Source organism: Lycium barbarum, chromosome 7, assembly GCF_019175385.1.
Source record: "Lycium barbarum isolate Lr01 chromosome 7, ASM1917538v2, whole genome shotgun sequence".
NCBI classification, from domain to species: Eukaryota; Viridiplantae; Streptophyta; class Magnoliopsida; order Solanales; family Solanaceae; genus Lycium; species Lycium barbarum.
In genome coordinates this window covers 112,252,995-112,269,384 of record NC_083343.1, presented here as the reverse complement: position 1 = coordinate 112,269,384, position 16,390 = coordinate 112,252,995, and the positions used below count along the sequence as shown (strand labels likewise).

General features: G+C 36.1%; 2 protein-coding genes across 4 annotated transcripts; both read left to right on the top strand.

The window, feature by feature from the left end:
* The first annotated feature begins 10,173 nt into the window (after window positions 1–10,173).
* Window positions 10,174–11,568, top strand: LOC132602437 (uncharacterized). The gene has a single exon (XM_060315290.1). It carries the CDS (start codon window positions 10,504–10,506, stop codon window positions 11,227–11,229), a length of 726 nt encoding a protein of 241 aa, XP_060171273.1. The 5' UTR covers window positions 10,174–10,503; the 3' UTR covers window positions 11,230–11,568.
* A 573-nt stretch (window positions 11,569–12,141) lies between these two features.
* Window positions 12,142–15,965, top strand: LOC132602436 (uncharacterized). Of its 3 annotated transcripts, XM_060315288.1 has the most exons (9): window positions 12,143–12,518; window positions 12,895–13,009; window positions 13,160–13,241; window positions 13,344–13,389; window positions 13,788–13,842; window positions 13,940–14,037; window positions 14,612–14,666; window positions 14,768–14,858; window positions 14,980–15,965. In XM_060315288.1, exons 1-9 carry the CDS (start codon window positions 12,180–12,182, stop codon window positions 14,981–14,983), a joined length of 885 nt encoding a protein of 294 aa, XP_060171271.1. In that variant the 5' UTR covers window positions 12,143–12,179; the 3' UTR covers window positions 14,984–15,965. The 3 variants fall into 3 exon arrangements, with proteins under 3 accessions (XP_060171270.1, XP_060171271.1, XP_060171272.1); XM_060315287.1 differs by having other exon boundaries at window positions 12,142–12,518; window positions 14,768–15,962; XM_060315289.1 differs by lacking the exons at window positions 14,612–14,666; window positions 14,980–15,965 and having other exon boundaries at window positions 12,144–12,518; window positions 14,768–14,871.
* Window positions 15,966–16,390: the final 425 nt, after the last annotated feature.

Genomic DNA, 16,390 nt, shown 5'->3' with positions numbered 1-16,390 from the left:
CCATAAGATCTTAGGTGTTTGTTTCGTTTTAATTTTGAGATAATTACGCAAAAGTACAACCCACAACACTACATTGCACCTATAATAGTTAAGTTTTTAAGTTTTCAGTCGCATAGCCATTATTTTCTTATAACAACGTTCAGAAATTCGATATACAACATTACATAAAACTCTGATTTTTTATGCAATAGTGTTTAAAAACTCGATACACAAAATTGTATACCCAGTATACAAACATTATACAAAATTATAAGATTTGTTTATACACTCATATACACTATTATGCAACATTATACACAGTTATAACAGGTGTTTATACACTAGTATACACCAAAAACTGACTTCGTCTTCTTCCTCGTGCCTCTTCTGAAATTTAACTCAAATCCAGCTCAAATCTACTCTAAACACTTCAAATTTAAGTTTTGAACTCCTCTTGATGTTTAGAATAAATCGGAATAACACCCAATCCAAATAACTAACAAACTCGAAAAACCCAAATCTAAAATTTAAAATTCTAATTCAAATCTACTCCAAATTACTTCACATTTAAATTTTGAATCCGTTTAAAACTTGTAACCAGTTGTGGAATATGGCGGCGTCGGATCTGATAGCTCTATGGTGATAGAGCCTCTGTAGAAGAAAGTAAATTGGAAAAAGAGGATGATGGTCAAAAACAAGTGAAAGAGAGGAGGTGGCACTGCTGGTGAGGGCCAATCTGCGTAAGATTTTAAAATACATGTCAATTTTGATAGCATTGTTATTTCAATTATATGTTTTTAGATTTGGGTTTTTCTAGGGCCATTCAAGGTTTTTAATGTTGGCACTATAGTGTCACGCCCTGAACCATGGCCTGGACGTGACTCGGTGCCTGACTGCATGTGACCGAGCGAACCACATGGCTTGCTGAATCTTCATGATACATAACATATGCGGAATATAACGTGAATGCATAATGAGCCTTTATAAAACATGGTAAGTCATAATACTTAATAAAATACATGTTTAAGCATGAGTGAGCCAAAATGGCTATACGACTCCAAATGTCTGACATGACATAACTGACTTGTCTAGTCTATGAAACCTCTATCATGAGTCTGACTGAAAAACATACTTACTGGGACAAGGCCCCCAGCATACCTTTAGATGCATAATTAATCATAAAACAAAAGTTGACTAAACCCCGAATGAGATGGGGCTCACCAATAAGCTGATACGAATGTTGTCCTACTGAGCAGATGTGTCGTCCTGTATATCAGTACCTGCATCGTGAAAAGCAGGCCCCCGAGCAATAAAAGGGGACGTCAGCACATTGAATGTACTGGTATGTGAAGCAACTGAAAGAAATAACATGGGACAGGGAATAACATGATAAGAACTGGAACTGAAAACCTGGACATGAACATGAGCATGAGTACATATGTATATATATAACATTAGTAAAAACATGATAAGTAGGGAGAGCAATAACTTATAACCGATCCATGGTCTGGTGCTTGCGTCCCGCCAGCAGAACACTCAGTCCTTGCCAGGGAACATGAGATTTGATAAAATATGAAAGGATCCAATCATTATGAGAGATCGTCCGGAACATGGGTGGAGCGATCCTCATCCTACGGTGGCTACGTAGTTTCAGGCTATCTGAAGCCCTCCTCGGTAATTAATGCAACTCCCAAAACATGAACAGGAAAAATAGTGGCACTTGCTGCCCATGGTATATCATGAATCATAACTTGCTTGTACATAGTGTTCATGAATCATAACTTGCTTGTACATGGTTTTCATGAATCATAACTTGCTTGTACATGGTTTTCATGAATCATAACTTGCTTGTACATGGTTTTCATAGTCTTGCAAAACATGTTTTTCGTTCATGAGTAATAACAATAGTTCGAAATCATATATATATACTTGTCTTGAAAACATGCTTGTAACTTGCTGGATGAAATCATAAAGTTTCATATAAACATAATGAGAACACATGAGGAAGAATTCATGATTCATGGATTAAGCTAGGATTTCCTAATAACCGTAATGGAAGATTAGGAATGCAATAATGAATATAGATACAAAATTCATGCACATAAATACATAATTACGGGCTACCAATATGTTGGGTTTAATGCCCTAGTATTTGAATTTCATGGATTTTACGAAACGGATCATAGGGAAAGAACATAGAGATTCCCACATGTGGATGGAAGTTCTACATACCTTGACTTCCTGCTTTTGAGTGTATCACAATGTCCTTCAATCCCTTCAACTTTAATCTATAGCAATACAGGTCATAGGGACTCTATATTAGCAACAATATCCATGTTTTGTTCATCTAAGCATTTTATCAAACACTTGGTGGGCATGAAGCTCCACAACCTTCATTAATGGTGTTTTCTTCCCCCAATCCCCATTCTATTACTTCTAGCTGATTCTACAATCTCAATTAGATGTAATTGACATCATTCTTCATCACCCATATGAATACAACAATCCCAAGTCAACAATCCAAAAACCCTAGCATAGTTCATATAATTCTCTTTATCAAACCCATTTACTATTCTCCCAAGAACTTATCAACACTTTAATCATCATGAAATATCATAAAACTTACCTTGGTTATTGTAGGAATAAGCCTTGAGTTGAAATACTTCACTTGAACAAAACCCTAGTTCCACCTTCTATGTAATTTCTTGACTTTAATGGATTTGATGTGTTTCTCACACTTAGTTTTGTGGATTGATGAAGTGGATCTTTAGTTTCACTTGGATTCTTGCATATGAAGTGTTTGGATGGCTCTAGAGAACCCTTGAGTCGTGTAGGAGAAATGGGAATGAAAAAAATGGGTTTGGGTCTCTTATTAGCATCTTAAAATCTGACCCATCGGGCAATTCTACGCCCATTTTTACGTTCCGTATAATGGTTTTACGGACCGTATAACTCACCGTAAAACCATTTCAGTGATTTGGACATTCTGTGCTCATTTTACGGTGGGTTTTACGTCCCGTATAATGGTTTTACGGTCCGTATAACTTACCGTAAAACCATTCCAGTGATTTGGACATTCTGTGCTCATTTTACGGTGGTCTGAGTCAATTTTACGGACCGTATAATGGTTTTACGGACCGTATAATTGAACCGTAAAATTGCCTAGCAAAATATGGTTTTCTGTGACTATTTTACGCTGGCTTGAGTCAATTTTACGGACCGTATAATTGTTTTACGGACCGTAAAATTGAACCGTAAAACTGACCCTCAAAATATCATTCTCTGTGACCATTTGACGGACCGTATAAATATTTTACGGACCGTCAAAATGTTTTACGGACCGTCAAATGGTCCGTCAAAATTCTTCTGCTCGGACAGTCTGTCGTATAATGGGCATAACTCTTTGTACAGATGTCCGTTTGAGGCCCATAATATACCGTTGGAAAGATATTTCAAAGGGCTACAACTTTCATCAAGAAAGGTTTCCCAAATTCCAAATTAATAATGGGGTTATGGTCGTTGGAAGTAAGGCCATCTATAAACTCACTTGCAAACATGCCCCGTAGAGTGGTTTTCAACTTTGTTTTGCCCAAAGACTCTTCTCAAGTCTTGATTGGGTTTCAAACACCATTTATACACTACTAAAATTGGGTTCATTATACCCCCATCTTATAATACAAATCTTAACCCGAATGCACGAGGTGTTACAATATCTCCCCCTTGGGATCATTCGTCCTCGAATGATGGGTCTTGGTTAAGGATATGGCTGGACATAACTTGAATATATGAACGTGAAGAAACATGACATGGAACATGGAAATCTGACATGACGTAGTTTCATGAAAACATCCGTCCCCAAACATGAGACATGAATAGCGAATACCTGAACTCGAACGTGAAATGTGAGGCATGAATACATAAGGGACATTATAACTCTTCTCCGAAATGTCATTGAGCCATCAATAATTCGATACTCGTAATTCTTTCCCGACATACAACATATACCTTGCTTTCCTTAACAACTTTCGTCCCATACCTCAAATGTCTTTGAAATCTCATTTAGAATCATTAAATATTACTTCTTACTTGTCAACATGTCGTATACGTCATACCCTTCGTGGGTCTATTCGTGGTATGCTAACAGGAAAATTTCCAAGGTGTAACATTCTCCCCCTCTGTTGGAACATTCGTCCTCAAATGTTAATATTCAGGATTCTACAAAAATTTCGCCAGAGTTTCCCCTGTAATATGGCACTACCAACCTGTCACAACAGCCCATAATATCATTGCCTCACAGGGCTACATCATAATAGCACTGCAAATTGGCCACACACGACCAAAAACATGAAAAGAAAGCTTACATACCTCAAAATCTTGGGCTTCATCATAAATCTCTTCTGCGGGCTGAAACAAGTATGGTACATGGATTTCATATCCTCCTCGGCTTCCCATGTAGCTTCCTTAACTTTCTAACTCCTCCACAGGACTTTCACTGAGGCTACTTCCTTAGTTCTCAACTTGCGAACTTGACGATCAAGAATGGCTACGGGGATCTCCTCATAGGTGAGGCCATCCTTATCTATTAGAGTATTAGCAGGAAAAACCAACGATGGGTCTCCTACACACTTCCTCAACATGAATACATGAAACACTGGGTGTACAGCGGCCAAATCTTGTGGCAACTCAAGTTCATAAGCTACTAGTCCGATCTTTCGTAGAATTTTGTAAGGTCCAATATATCTGGGGCTGAGTTTTCCTTTCTTGCCAAATCTCATGACACCCTTCATGGGTGAGACTTTAAGGAACACCCAATCATCTATTGAAAAATTTAAGTCCCTTCGCCTCACATCTGTGTAAGACTTCTGGTGACTCTGAGCCGTTTTCAAACGCTCCTGTATTAACTTAACTTTCCCCATAACCTGGTAAACCCAAATCCGATCTTAACAACTCTGTTTCACCAACTTCGAATCAACCAATTGGTGATCTACACCTTTGCTCAAAAGGGTTTCAAACAGTGTTATCCCAATACTAGCATGGTAGTTATTTTTGTAAGTAAACTCAATAAGAGGCGGGTGGTCATCCCAATTACCATTGAAATCAAGGACACATGGTTACTGAACTGAATGAATACATGACTACTAAACTGCTGAGATACTAAATTGAATGTCTATTGAACTGACTGAAGACTGGCTGACTGAATACTGAGCTAACTGAATACTGGATTAGCTGAATACTGAGCTGGCATGAATACGTGAGTACTGGAATGATATCTGAGTACTAAGCTGACATAAATATCTGAGTATTGAACTAACATGAATATCATAACATGAGATCTGAATAGCGAATCTGTCTGACCATTTGTCTGAGGATGAAAAGTTGTGCTAAGGTTCACCTCCGTACCCAATCCTTTCTGAAAGGATTTTCAGAAGTTCGCTGTGAATTGAGCACCAAAATCTAAAATAATGGACACTAGGGTCCCATATAATCCGGAAATTTCATTAACATATGACTTGGCATAATCTTCTTGTTCAATCTGTGGTCTTAACTGGCAAGAAGTGCGCTGACTTCGTAAGTCTGTCCACAATCACCCAAATTAAATCATGCCTCCTAGGTGAACGAGGTAGACCTGATACAAATCCCATACTGATCATTTCCCATTTCCAGACAGGAATATCAACATTCTGAGCCAAGCCACCAGGCTTCTGGTGTTCGGCCTTCGCCTGCTGACAAGTCGGGCACTTAGCTACAAAATCTGCCACATCTTTCTTCATATCGTTCCACCAGTAAATCCCATTGATATCATGATACACCTTAGTGGAACCTGGGTAAATGGAATACCTAGAGTTGTGAGCTTCTAACATGATTCGCTCTCTGAGCCCATCAACATCTGGAACGCATAATCTGCCTCGATATCTCAAGGTACCATTATCTCCCTCCTGTTCAAAAGCTAAGGCTTTCTATTCGTGGAGCCCCTCTTTCATCTGCAGCAAGTAGGAATCACCAAACTGCTTCTCTCTAACTTCAATGACCAAGCAAGAATGCCATGTTCTGGGCAATAACTCCACCCACTTCGGAGTCTGAAAGTCGAATTCCTAGCTTGGAGAAGTAGTGAAATTCTTTCACCTCAGTTCTCTTGTCTGCCTAAATCATGAGTTGTACTTCCCATACTTGATTTTTTTTTTTTTGAGATACTTCCTAAAATACTCATAGTACGGTTGTGCGCTAAGTCTTTTACGAGCACCTTAAAGATTAGAGTCTTGTGCAATGGCACTACCCTTATGACACATAACTGGGCATGATCTTATAGCTTTTCTGTGATCGCCTAATCGATAGTAATTGAACTTTACACGATTCGTTCGACAATCATTCTACTCACTTCGGGTTTCCTCTAAGATGAGGCATATTCCTTATGGAGACTATCTCATTATGCCAACTTAACTGAACTGAGGTTCTTCATATCTCATACTAACCATTCAGGTCTTCAATTATCTCATTGGACTTACTAGCGATTTATGCATCTCCCCCTTAGACCAAGGCTAACATCTTATACTTATAAATTCTTCTCATTTTGATGGGATTGCAATTAACATTCCTTATCTTCTGCAATTTCTTTGTACTCTACAACACTGACGATTTTTTTTTTTTTGACTCACATCTGAGCAATTTCTCATGGGGAAAAACTATATTTACTTACATGAACGGGTTGCTACTGTATTCATAACTGGCATACTCCATCTTAACGACTTAACTCTGCTCACACTGTAAATATTAGGACAACCCCTTTTTGACAACTCTTCAAGGCTATTCTTCTGTAGTTTGCTCTTTTACGGCTTAGCTGATTTCTTCTTCCACTAATCACTCTACTCTGAACTTAAATTAATCCCTTGGTTTCTAACACACATTCGGATGTATCCGAACTGTCACCCACTTAAGGTGTTCATCTGAATAGGAATTCAAATCATATTTCTCAAAGTCAGCCGTACTCGTAACTTAGTCAAATATTATTATTACTGTTGACATGGCTTTTCCAGACATATTACAAACTTATATCTCATTCTCCTTCTATTTCTAGGAAAATTTTGGTAGAGTTTCCTCTATATTTCTTACTATCCCAAAACCTACACGCAGGAAATACCAACAGTGCCTCACAAGGCCAACATATATACATATATCATATCATATCGTAGCCACACAGAGCTCCCAATTTCGACAACAGTATAAAAATGATAAACTTACCTCATATGTCCAACTCAAACTGTACCTGTTACACTTTCCTGTTTATTTTCCCTTTAAATCTTTAACTGCAGATGGAGTGGGTCCTGATGACTTCCGGTAGAAAACTGTCTACCACTACTCCCTTGAGATCCTCCATGATTTACCTTTTTCCTGTTGACTTAGCTCTATATATATTTTTTTTTTATTTCTCTGGTATCCTCTCCCTGTTGTATTCCATTCTCCTTTCTCAAGAACATCATTATCATTCAATAAACCATTCATTCCACTACACCCTTCTCGGGCAACTTACATTGTATTCCACTTTCAATAGCACTTGAAGTCTCATTCGTTACCAGTAAGTACTGCACAATTGTACTCCCTATGGGTAAACATCCTTACTTGGACCTTAAATTTTCTGTTCATCTCCTGCGCATTCGAAACGTACGTAATTCGAGAGGAAGAGAAGTTTCTTATTGCTCTAAGCTTCATGGCACGATCTAGAGTAGAAAGAAATGAGACAATCCTGAATGTCTTGGTGATCAACTGTTTATATGTGTGGCGCGCACACACATATAAAAGTGACCCCACTGGACACGGTTTCATAGACTCCCTAAGACTCTTGAACCTAGGCTCTGATACCAAGCTTTGTCATAGTCTTGCAAAACATGTTTTTCGTTCATGAGTAATAACAATAGTTCGAAATCATATATATATATACTTGTCTTGAAAACATGCTTGTTACTTGCTGGATGAAATCATAAAGTTTCATATAAACATAATGAGAACACATGAGGAAGAATTCATGATTCATGGATTAAGCTAGGATTTCCTAATAACCGTAATGGAAGATTAGGAATGCAATAACGAATATAGATACAAAATTCATGCACATAAATACATAATTACGGGCTACCAATATGTTGGGTTTAATGCCCTAGTATTTGAACTTCATGGATTTTACGAAACGGATCATAGGGAAAGAACATAGAGATTCCCACATGTGGATGGAAGTTCTACATACCTTGACTTCCTGCTTTTGAGTGTATCACAATGTCCTTCAATCCCTTCAACTTTAATCTATAGCAATACAGGTCATAGGGACTCTATATTAGCAACAATATCCATGTTTTGTTCATCTAAGCATTTTATCAAACACTTGGTGGGCATGAAGCTCCACAACCTTCATTAATGGTGTTTTCTTCCCCCAATCCCCATTCTATTACTTCTAGCTGATTCTACAATCTCAATTAGATGTAATTGACATCATTCTTCATCACCCATATGAATACAACAATCCCAAGTCAACAATCCAAAAACCCTAGCATAGTTCATATAATTCTCTTTATCAAACCCATTTACTATTCTCCCAAGAACTTATCAACACTTTAATCATCATGAAATATCATAAAACTTACCTTGGTTATTGTAGGAATAAGCCTTGAGTTGAAATACTTCACTTGAACAAAACCCTAGTTCCACCTTCTATGTAATTTCTTGACTTTAATGGATTTGATGTGTTTCTCACACTTAGTTTTGTGGATTGATGAAGTGGATCTTTAGTTTCACTTGGATTCTTGCATATGAAGTGTTTGGATGGCTCTAGAGAACCCTTATGTCGTGTAGGAGAAATGGGAATGAAAAAAATGGGTTTGGGTCTCTTATTAGCATCTTAAAATCTGACCCATCGGGCAATTCTACGCCCATTTTTACGTTCCGTATAATGGTTTTACGGACCGTATAACTCACCGTAAAACCATTTCAGTGATTTGGACATTCTGTGCTCATTTTACGATGGGTTTTACGTCCCGTATAATGGTTTTACGGTCCGTATAACTTACCGTAAAACCATTCCAGTGATTTGGACATTCTGTGCTCATTTTACGGTGGTCTGAGTCAATTTTACGGACCGTATAATGGTTTTACGGACCGTATAATTGAACCGTAAAATTGCCCAGCAAAATATGGTTTTCTGTGACTATTTTACGCTGGCTTGAGTCAATTTTACGGACCGTATAATTGTTTTACGGACCGTAAAATTGAACCGTAAAACTGACCCTCAAAATATCATTCTCTGTGACCATTTGACGGACCGTATAAATATTTTACGGACCGTCAAAATGTTTTACGGACCGTCAAATGGTCCGTCAAAATTCTTCTGCTCGGACAGTCTGTCGTATAATGGGCATAACTCTTTGTACAGATGTCCGTTTGAGGCCCATAATATACCGTTGGAAAGATATTTCAAAGGGCTACAACTTTCATCAAGAAAGTTTTCCCAAATTCCAAATTAATAATGGGGTTATGGTCGTTGGAAGTAAGGCCATCTATAAACTCACTTGCAAACATGCCCCGTAGAGTGGTTTTCAACTTTGTTTTGCCCAAAGACTCTTCTCAAGTCTTGATTGGGTTTCAAACACCATTTATACACTACTAAAATTGGGTTCATTATACCCCCATCTTATAATACAAATCTTAACCCGAATGCACGAGGTGTTACATATAGCTTCTTCCGGTACCATAGATCTTCCCCCGGTGGCAGTGATGCTGACTCATCTGAAGTCTCATCCATCGTGACACGTGTCTCGACCACATTGGTACAGCTGAATCCTTTATATTTTACCCAATACAATATTTATATATAATTTTAAAACGCTATAGTATATATGAATTTTTTGTACTCTTGGAATATAGAGCCTGTTTGGATTGACTTATAAGTTGCTTATAAGTTGTTTTCAGCTTTTTTTAGTGTTTGGCTGGCCAGCTTAAAGCCATTTTGTGCATAAAATATGTCCAAAAAAATAATTAGGCTCGTTTGGCTTAACTTATTTAAAGCAGCTTATAAGCCAAAAAAAAAAAAAGTTAGCCTACCCCAATTTTTTTTTTTTTTTTTTTTTGCTTATAAGCTGTTTCCAGCTTATAAACTGCTTATTTTAAGCCCATCCAAACAAGCTCATAGTCGTGTGCAGAGCTTTCAATACGAAGGGTAACAATCATCCAAAGAAGCTGTTAAAGTAAATAACGTAAAGTGAAAAGATGAAAACATGTAGTAGTATGTTTTTCTAATCCTAGTATCCTATATGCACTAAACAATTACATATTTATTTCTAATTAATTGTTACCAAAAGCGTGAAACTGCAATACTCCATCCTGGCAAAGGAAAGCTCATAAATCCCATTTCATATCAAATTAGGCTTCTAAATTTGATCCATATCATACTTGGTCAAGAATTTCTTCTCCTATAAATTAATTAGCAATGAAGCACATTGTATTTGCAAAGTAAACCTAAACTTCTCATAACAGTCTTCCAATATGAGAAACCACAGTCAATTTGTTTTTTCCTGCATTGTTAACCAACTTTCACAAAAACAAAAATTATCAAAGAATGCTCATCAATCGTCTTCTTCTTTACCCCTTTTAAACATTATCTCATCCTTACGGATTCGACATGGTAGTTGGTATATACCATCTTCATATAATTTAACACAACCACAAGTACTCTACCGTCGTCGAGTGCAAACCCTATCGAATAATATCTATTTCACCCCTTCTATTCTCATGTCCGACGTCAAATTCTACCTTGAAATTTCAAAACTATTTGGGAATTGGAACGCGGTGTATCAAGATCAACGTGATGCGATAGTGGAAAGTACAATGACACAAGTGCGTAGTATCGCTGAGTCTAACAAGGGTCATCACGGAGTGTTGGAATTATCTGTGGATGTAAAATTGGAGTACGACCATGTTTTTGATTATAGGATTGTGTTTCCAGAAGAGCATGGTATGGTGCCAGCTAGTAAATCATCCCTGCAGTTATTACAGAAGATGGAGATTGATGAAAAAAATACCAAGGACGAATGTATAGTGTGTTTAGAGGAGCTTGTGACGAAGGAATCTGATCATGAAATACTTAGCATGCCTTGTTCTCATATGTTCCATGGAGAGTGTATCACCAAGTGGCTCGAGACAAGCCATTATTGCCCTATTTGTCGCTATGAGATGCCCAAGGAGAAAGAAGATCAGACTTGTGCCAGTTGAACAAACAACCAATTAAATTTTACAACCTATCGTAGTGTGTGTTTTCGGAGCGGCACGTATGCAAGAATTGGTACCGATAAATAGTTTTAGAAAATCTTTTGAGATAATGCATATGTGTAGAAATAGTAGGAAACAATAGTTGATATGATTCCATGGGATTTCTTTATTATACAATATCATAAACTCTTAGTTGTTTTTAATGCTTTAATTTTTATGGATGCGATATCACATTGTTTTGATATTTTGATTTGAAAATTTCTAGTTTGCGCTCGGTTCCACATAGTAGTAAACACTAAGGAACATTACGGTTTAAGTATAAAATTTTACCTACTTATACTCTTTTATGAGAAGGCATTTTATCTCCAACATCATAGCATTATAATTAAGACCACTAAACTAAGACAAATATCTATGCCTCACTCCCAAACAAGGTAAGATCGACTTAATGAATTCTCGCTCATTTTAGTTCATAGCATTATATGAAGTGTCAAACATATTATTTGAATGCTTTAAAGAAGTGGGAAAGAAAAATAAAGACGGAAAACCTCTGTTTTTACCCTACAATGTCATAGACCTGCCCTGAATAGAGGCAGATCAAGAATATTAAAACTTAATGTGTTTGACTTTTAGAATCTTACGATTGAATCTATTGCACTTTTCAGAATTATGGGTTCGACATCTAATTGTTACCTAAATACATATACTCAGTGTCGAAAATGGTCAGGGTCAACCCGTAGCAAACATGTTACATCGACCTCTGTTGAAGATTGCAACATGTTTAACACCAAAGAATCATATTCTGAGTTTACCCTAATTTTAAAGCAAGGCACAGAACATTTATTGACACCAATATATTAAGAAAGCACTTCAGTGATTCCTTTTCTCCCTGCCAAGGCATTGCATCTATAAATTATTTGATCTTTCTGCAATGCCGCTATATATCTGTTAACATGGCACTTTCAGGTCAAATTGTCTCGCAAAGTTTATTGTCCACACCAGATTTTAGGAGTCGCCAAAGCATTCTGCTATTGAAAACTCCAAATGCAAAAATCACCAAACTAAATGAACAAAAACTCAAAATAGGAAGTATCAGGAGCAGACAGAGGTCCTTGATCGCGCATTCAATGGTCAATCCTGAAATTGGCAAACGTTCACTTTCACCATCCGACACAATCGAAACATTCTACGCCAGCATAAATAACAAGGACCCGAACCAACTGTCCTTGCTCATATCTGAAGATTGTTTCTTTGATGATTTCTCATTCCCTCAATCATTTCAAGGGAGAAAGGTTTGCTATTTTTTTCGCTAAGGGTGTTCAAGATACAATATATATGTATAAAAAGTGATTTTTGACCTATATATGCAATATAATTTTCTATATACATAGTATAATTTTCGGAGAAAGGTTGTTCCGCGGAGGCAATCCAGAATTTTGAGTTATGGGTTCTGGATTCTCGAAAAAGCAGTTTATCGATTTCTATATAGAATATTTATATGGAGTATATATTAAGTGAATTTCATAACACAAATAATTTCTTTTTGGCTAAAGCTACTGGATTCTATCGAATCCGTAACTAGAACTCTAGCTCTACCCCTGGTGTTCAATTGACCATCCTTCTGTCTATGTGCCTGACTCTTCAACTCCCTTTTGCAAATTTACGCAGGAGGCTTTAAAATTTCTGGAACAACTAACCACGAGCATGCGCCAAGACGCAGAATTAAGCATAGATAACATTTATGAAGGTGTTGATCTTACAGCAATTGTAAAATGGCATTTAGGTAAATAGAACCTTTTAAAGTGAATTACAATTGCATTTTTTAACTTAATGAGTCATTATCATATCCAGGTACTTCAATTAATTATAACTGATTTCTAAATTTTTATAGCTTAAATGCCCAAACTGAAAGAGCATATACTTGTTATTACAGAGTGGAAGAAGAAAGAAGTTCCCTTCACAAGAGGTTGCAGTTACTATGAATTATCAAGAGATGGAGAACAACTACTCATTAAGTAAAATAATCCACACCTATCAAATAAGTCATTTTAAATATAATTTAAGCCTCCTACTTATCAGCACAAGCATAAATATTGATGAACAAATAACGTTTGCAGGAATGCTCAAGTTATTTCAGAATCATCTATGATACCAAGAATTTTGGTATGTCTATAACCTTTTTTTTTTTTTTTTTTTTTTTTTTTTTAACATTGGCAAATAGAATCCTCAATTCTCGAAGAGTTACTCACTACTAAAAAATCACTTTTTACCCACTGAAATTTTCCACCGAAAAATATTTGGTGGCTACTTACACCGAATGTTGGTGGGAAAAAAAACTAAATAATAGTGTTTTCACATAGAAAAATCAGAAAATTTCCCAGCATTTCAATGGAAACCTGTTTTCCACCATGTATTTTTCCAGTGAGCTGGTTCGATGGGAATGAGATGGAAAAATTATGTTTTATAACACAAATTTTCATTGAATGTCGGTGGGATAAACATCTGTTTCTAGTAGGGACTGTTCCATTAACACGCCTTTTCGTTGTCCTGTCAAAAAACAGGCGGTGTTCAATATGGTAACTTCAGTATTTGACGACGTCCCTAAGGCTGCTAGGAGTATGTCAATCTTTTTTTGTTACATTTTAAACTATAACAAATTAAAAAGGAAAAGAAAACTCTCACGGGGCATGAATTTTGTTTTTTCCCTTTGCAGGGTTTCTAAAGAACCACCAAGATACAGTTCAAATGTTACTAAACGTTTGCAGGAATGCTCAAGTTATTTCAGAATCATCTATGCTACCAAGAATTTTGGTATGTCTATAATCTGTTTACTTAACATTGGCAAATAGAATCCTTAATTCTCGAAAAGTTACTCACTACTAAAAAACCACTATTTACCTACCGAAATTTCCCACCAAAAAATGTTTGGTCGAGTGGAAAAACCCTAAATAATACTCGCTCTGTCCCAATTTGAGTATCTTAGTTTGACTAGACAAGAAGTTTAAGAAATAAAGAAATACTTTTGAATTTTATGGTTCTGAATTAAAGATGTATATAATGTAAAAAAATGTCCTTTAAATCTTGTGGTTATTAACTTACCAGGTAGAATATTTGAATTGTCAGCACTCTTTTTGGGACAGACTAAAAAGAAAAATAAGACACTTAAAATGGAACGGAGGGGGCAGTGAAAGAAAAAATAAGTTTCTCAATTATTCAATGAGAACTGTTTCCCACCATGTTTTCCCATGGTGGTTCGATAGGAATGAGGTGGAAAAATTATGTTTTATAACACAAATTTCTCACTGAATGCCGATGGAAAAAATCTCAATTTCTAGTTGTGACAATTTCATTAACACGCCTTTTTTTTTATCCTGTCAAAAAACAGATGGCGCTCAATATGGTAACTTCAGTATTTGACGACTTTCCTGAGGCTGCTAGGAGTATGTCAATCTTCTTCTTTTTTTCACATTTTAAAATTGAATAAATTAAGAAGGAAAAGAAAATTCTCACAGGGCTTGAATTTTGTTTTTTTCCCTTGCAGGGTTTCTAAAGAACCACCAAGATACAGTTCAAATGTTACTAAATACTTACAAGATTGTTCTGCAACCATTCATCAGTCCAATTCTTGCATGGTACAAAAAGTTGTGGACATTAGCAATCACCTTTGTTGGACTCATAAACAAGTTTTATTTATTTATTTATTTTTTATTTTATTTTTTTTATTATTTTTTTTTATTATTTTTTATAAACAAGTTAGTGCAGTTCATTATGAAGAATTTCAAAGAGTAGAACAGAGTCACAGAGAAAATCCTAAGCCCGGTCCAGTACTATATAAATGCCATAGCTAATTGATCTAACCAAATTCCCCAAGAACCCAAGTTTGAGAATTTTGGCTATTCTTAAGCTTGTGGGTATGAATTGTTCAGCGCATGGGTGACATTAACGAGTGATTTGAATGCGTGATTTACTTGTGACGTCAAATTCACAAATTCAGGATTTTGTCATGGAATTTGACTCGTGGAACTTGAAACTTTTTACAATACTTCCTCTGTTCCAATTTATGTGACACTTTTCCTCTTTTAGTCTGTCTAGAAAGAGAGACATATTTCAGTATTCAGTAACTACTTTGCTTTAAACTTTCTATTCTACTTTAATATGTTAATTTATATAGCCGCACAATATAGATGGATTATTTTAGACTACAAGCTTTTTTTAAAAAAAAAAAAATCATTCTTACATTCATGCCTAGTCAGATACTATCAAATAAATTGGGATGGAAGGAATAATTATTTTAAAATACAAGGCCAAAAAGGAGCTAGTGAATGCTATTTTCATCGAAGTCATAATCGTTATGGCTTGAGAGTGAGAATCTAATCTCTGTATGTGATTTCTCTAAAAAGCTAATATGTCAAATGTTAGACAAAACTCACGTAAAGAGTATTTCAAAAAGTTGTTTTGTGACTTTGTACATGTAGGGACAAGCATATGTGGTACGATCTGTAATGATCTAAAATAAGGAAGCGTATTCCTATTATCTAGCCTAACAACAAAAAGAGAAGAGGAAGAATGGAGTGGGCGCTGGGAACAGAATCTCCAAAAAGACAAAGCAAAGAGCTTTAATTAATCTCATTATATATATATATATATATATATATATATATATACGATTATTTATGGATTAAGAATATGATTATTTATTTTTGAGATTAAATTGTGATACTGCAACTTGGATGTGGGATATTCGAATAGAATTGATTGGATTAATATACTCAAATTCTATGAGGTAGGTCAACATGTGTAGCCGTGCACAATAGGAGATGTATTGTTCTAGGTCGCCCTTCCTATTAGTCTGTTATAGCTTTGGTGGCTAATAGTAGTAGACAATCTATCTACTTGGAATAAAGCTTCAAATAACCTAAACAGAGTTCCGGTGATTCGTCACATTATGCTATGATGGTGTTTATAATCATGTCTTGCCAATTGTTGAATGGAAGATGCTATAGAAGCATACTTGTTTGTTTTGAGTATTCAATGACTTGTCAGGGAGATTCACTTGCGAGAGCAATGGATTAGGGAAAATTGGCAGTATCGATAATAAATGACTGAAATCATGACATAGCTATTACAGGTGTTTTCTAGCCATGTCATAACATATGTGTGATCA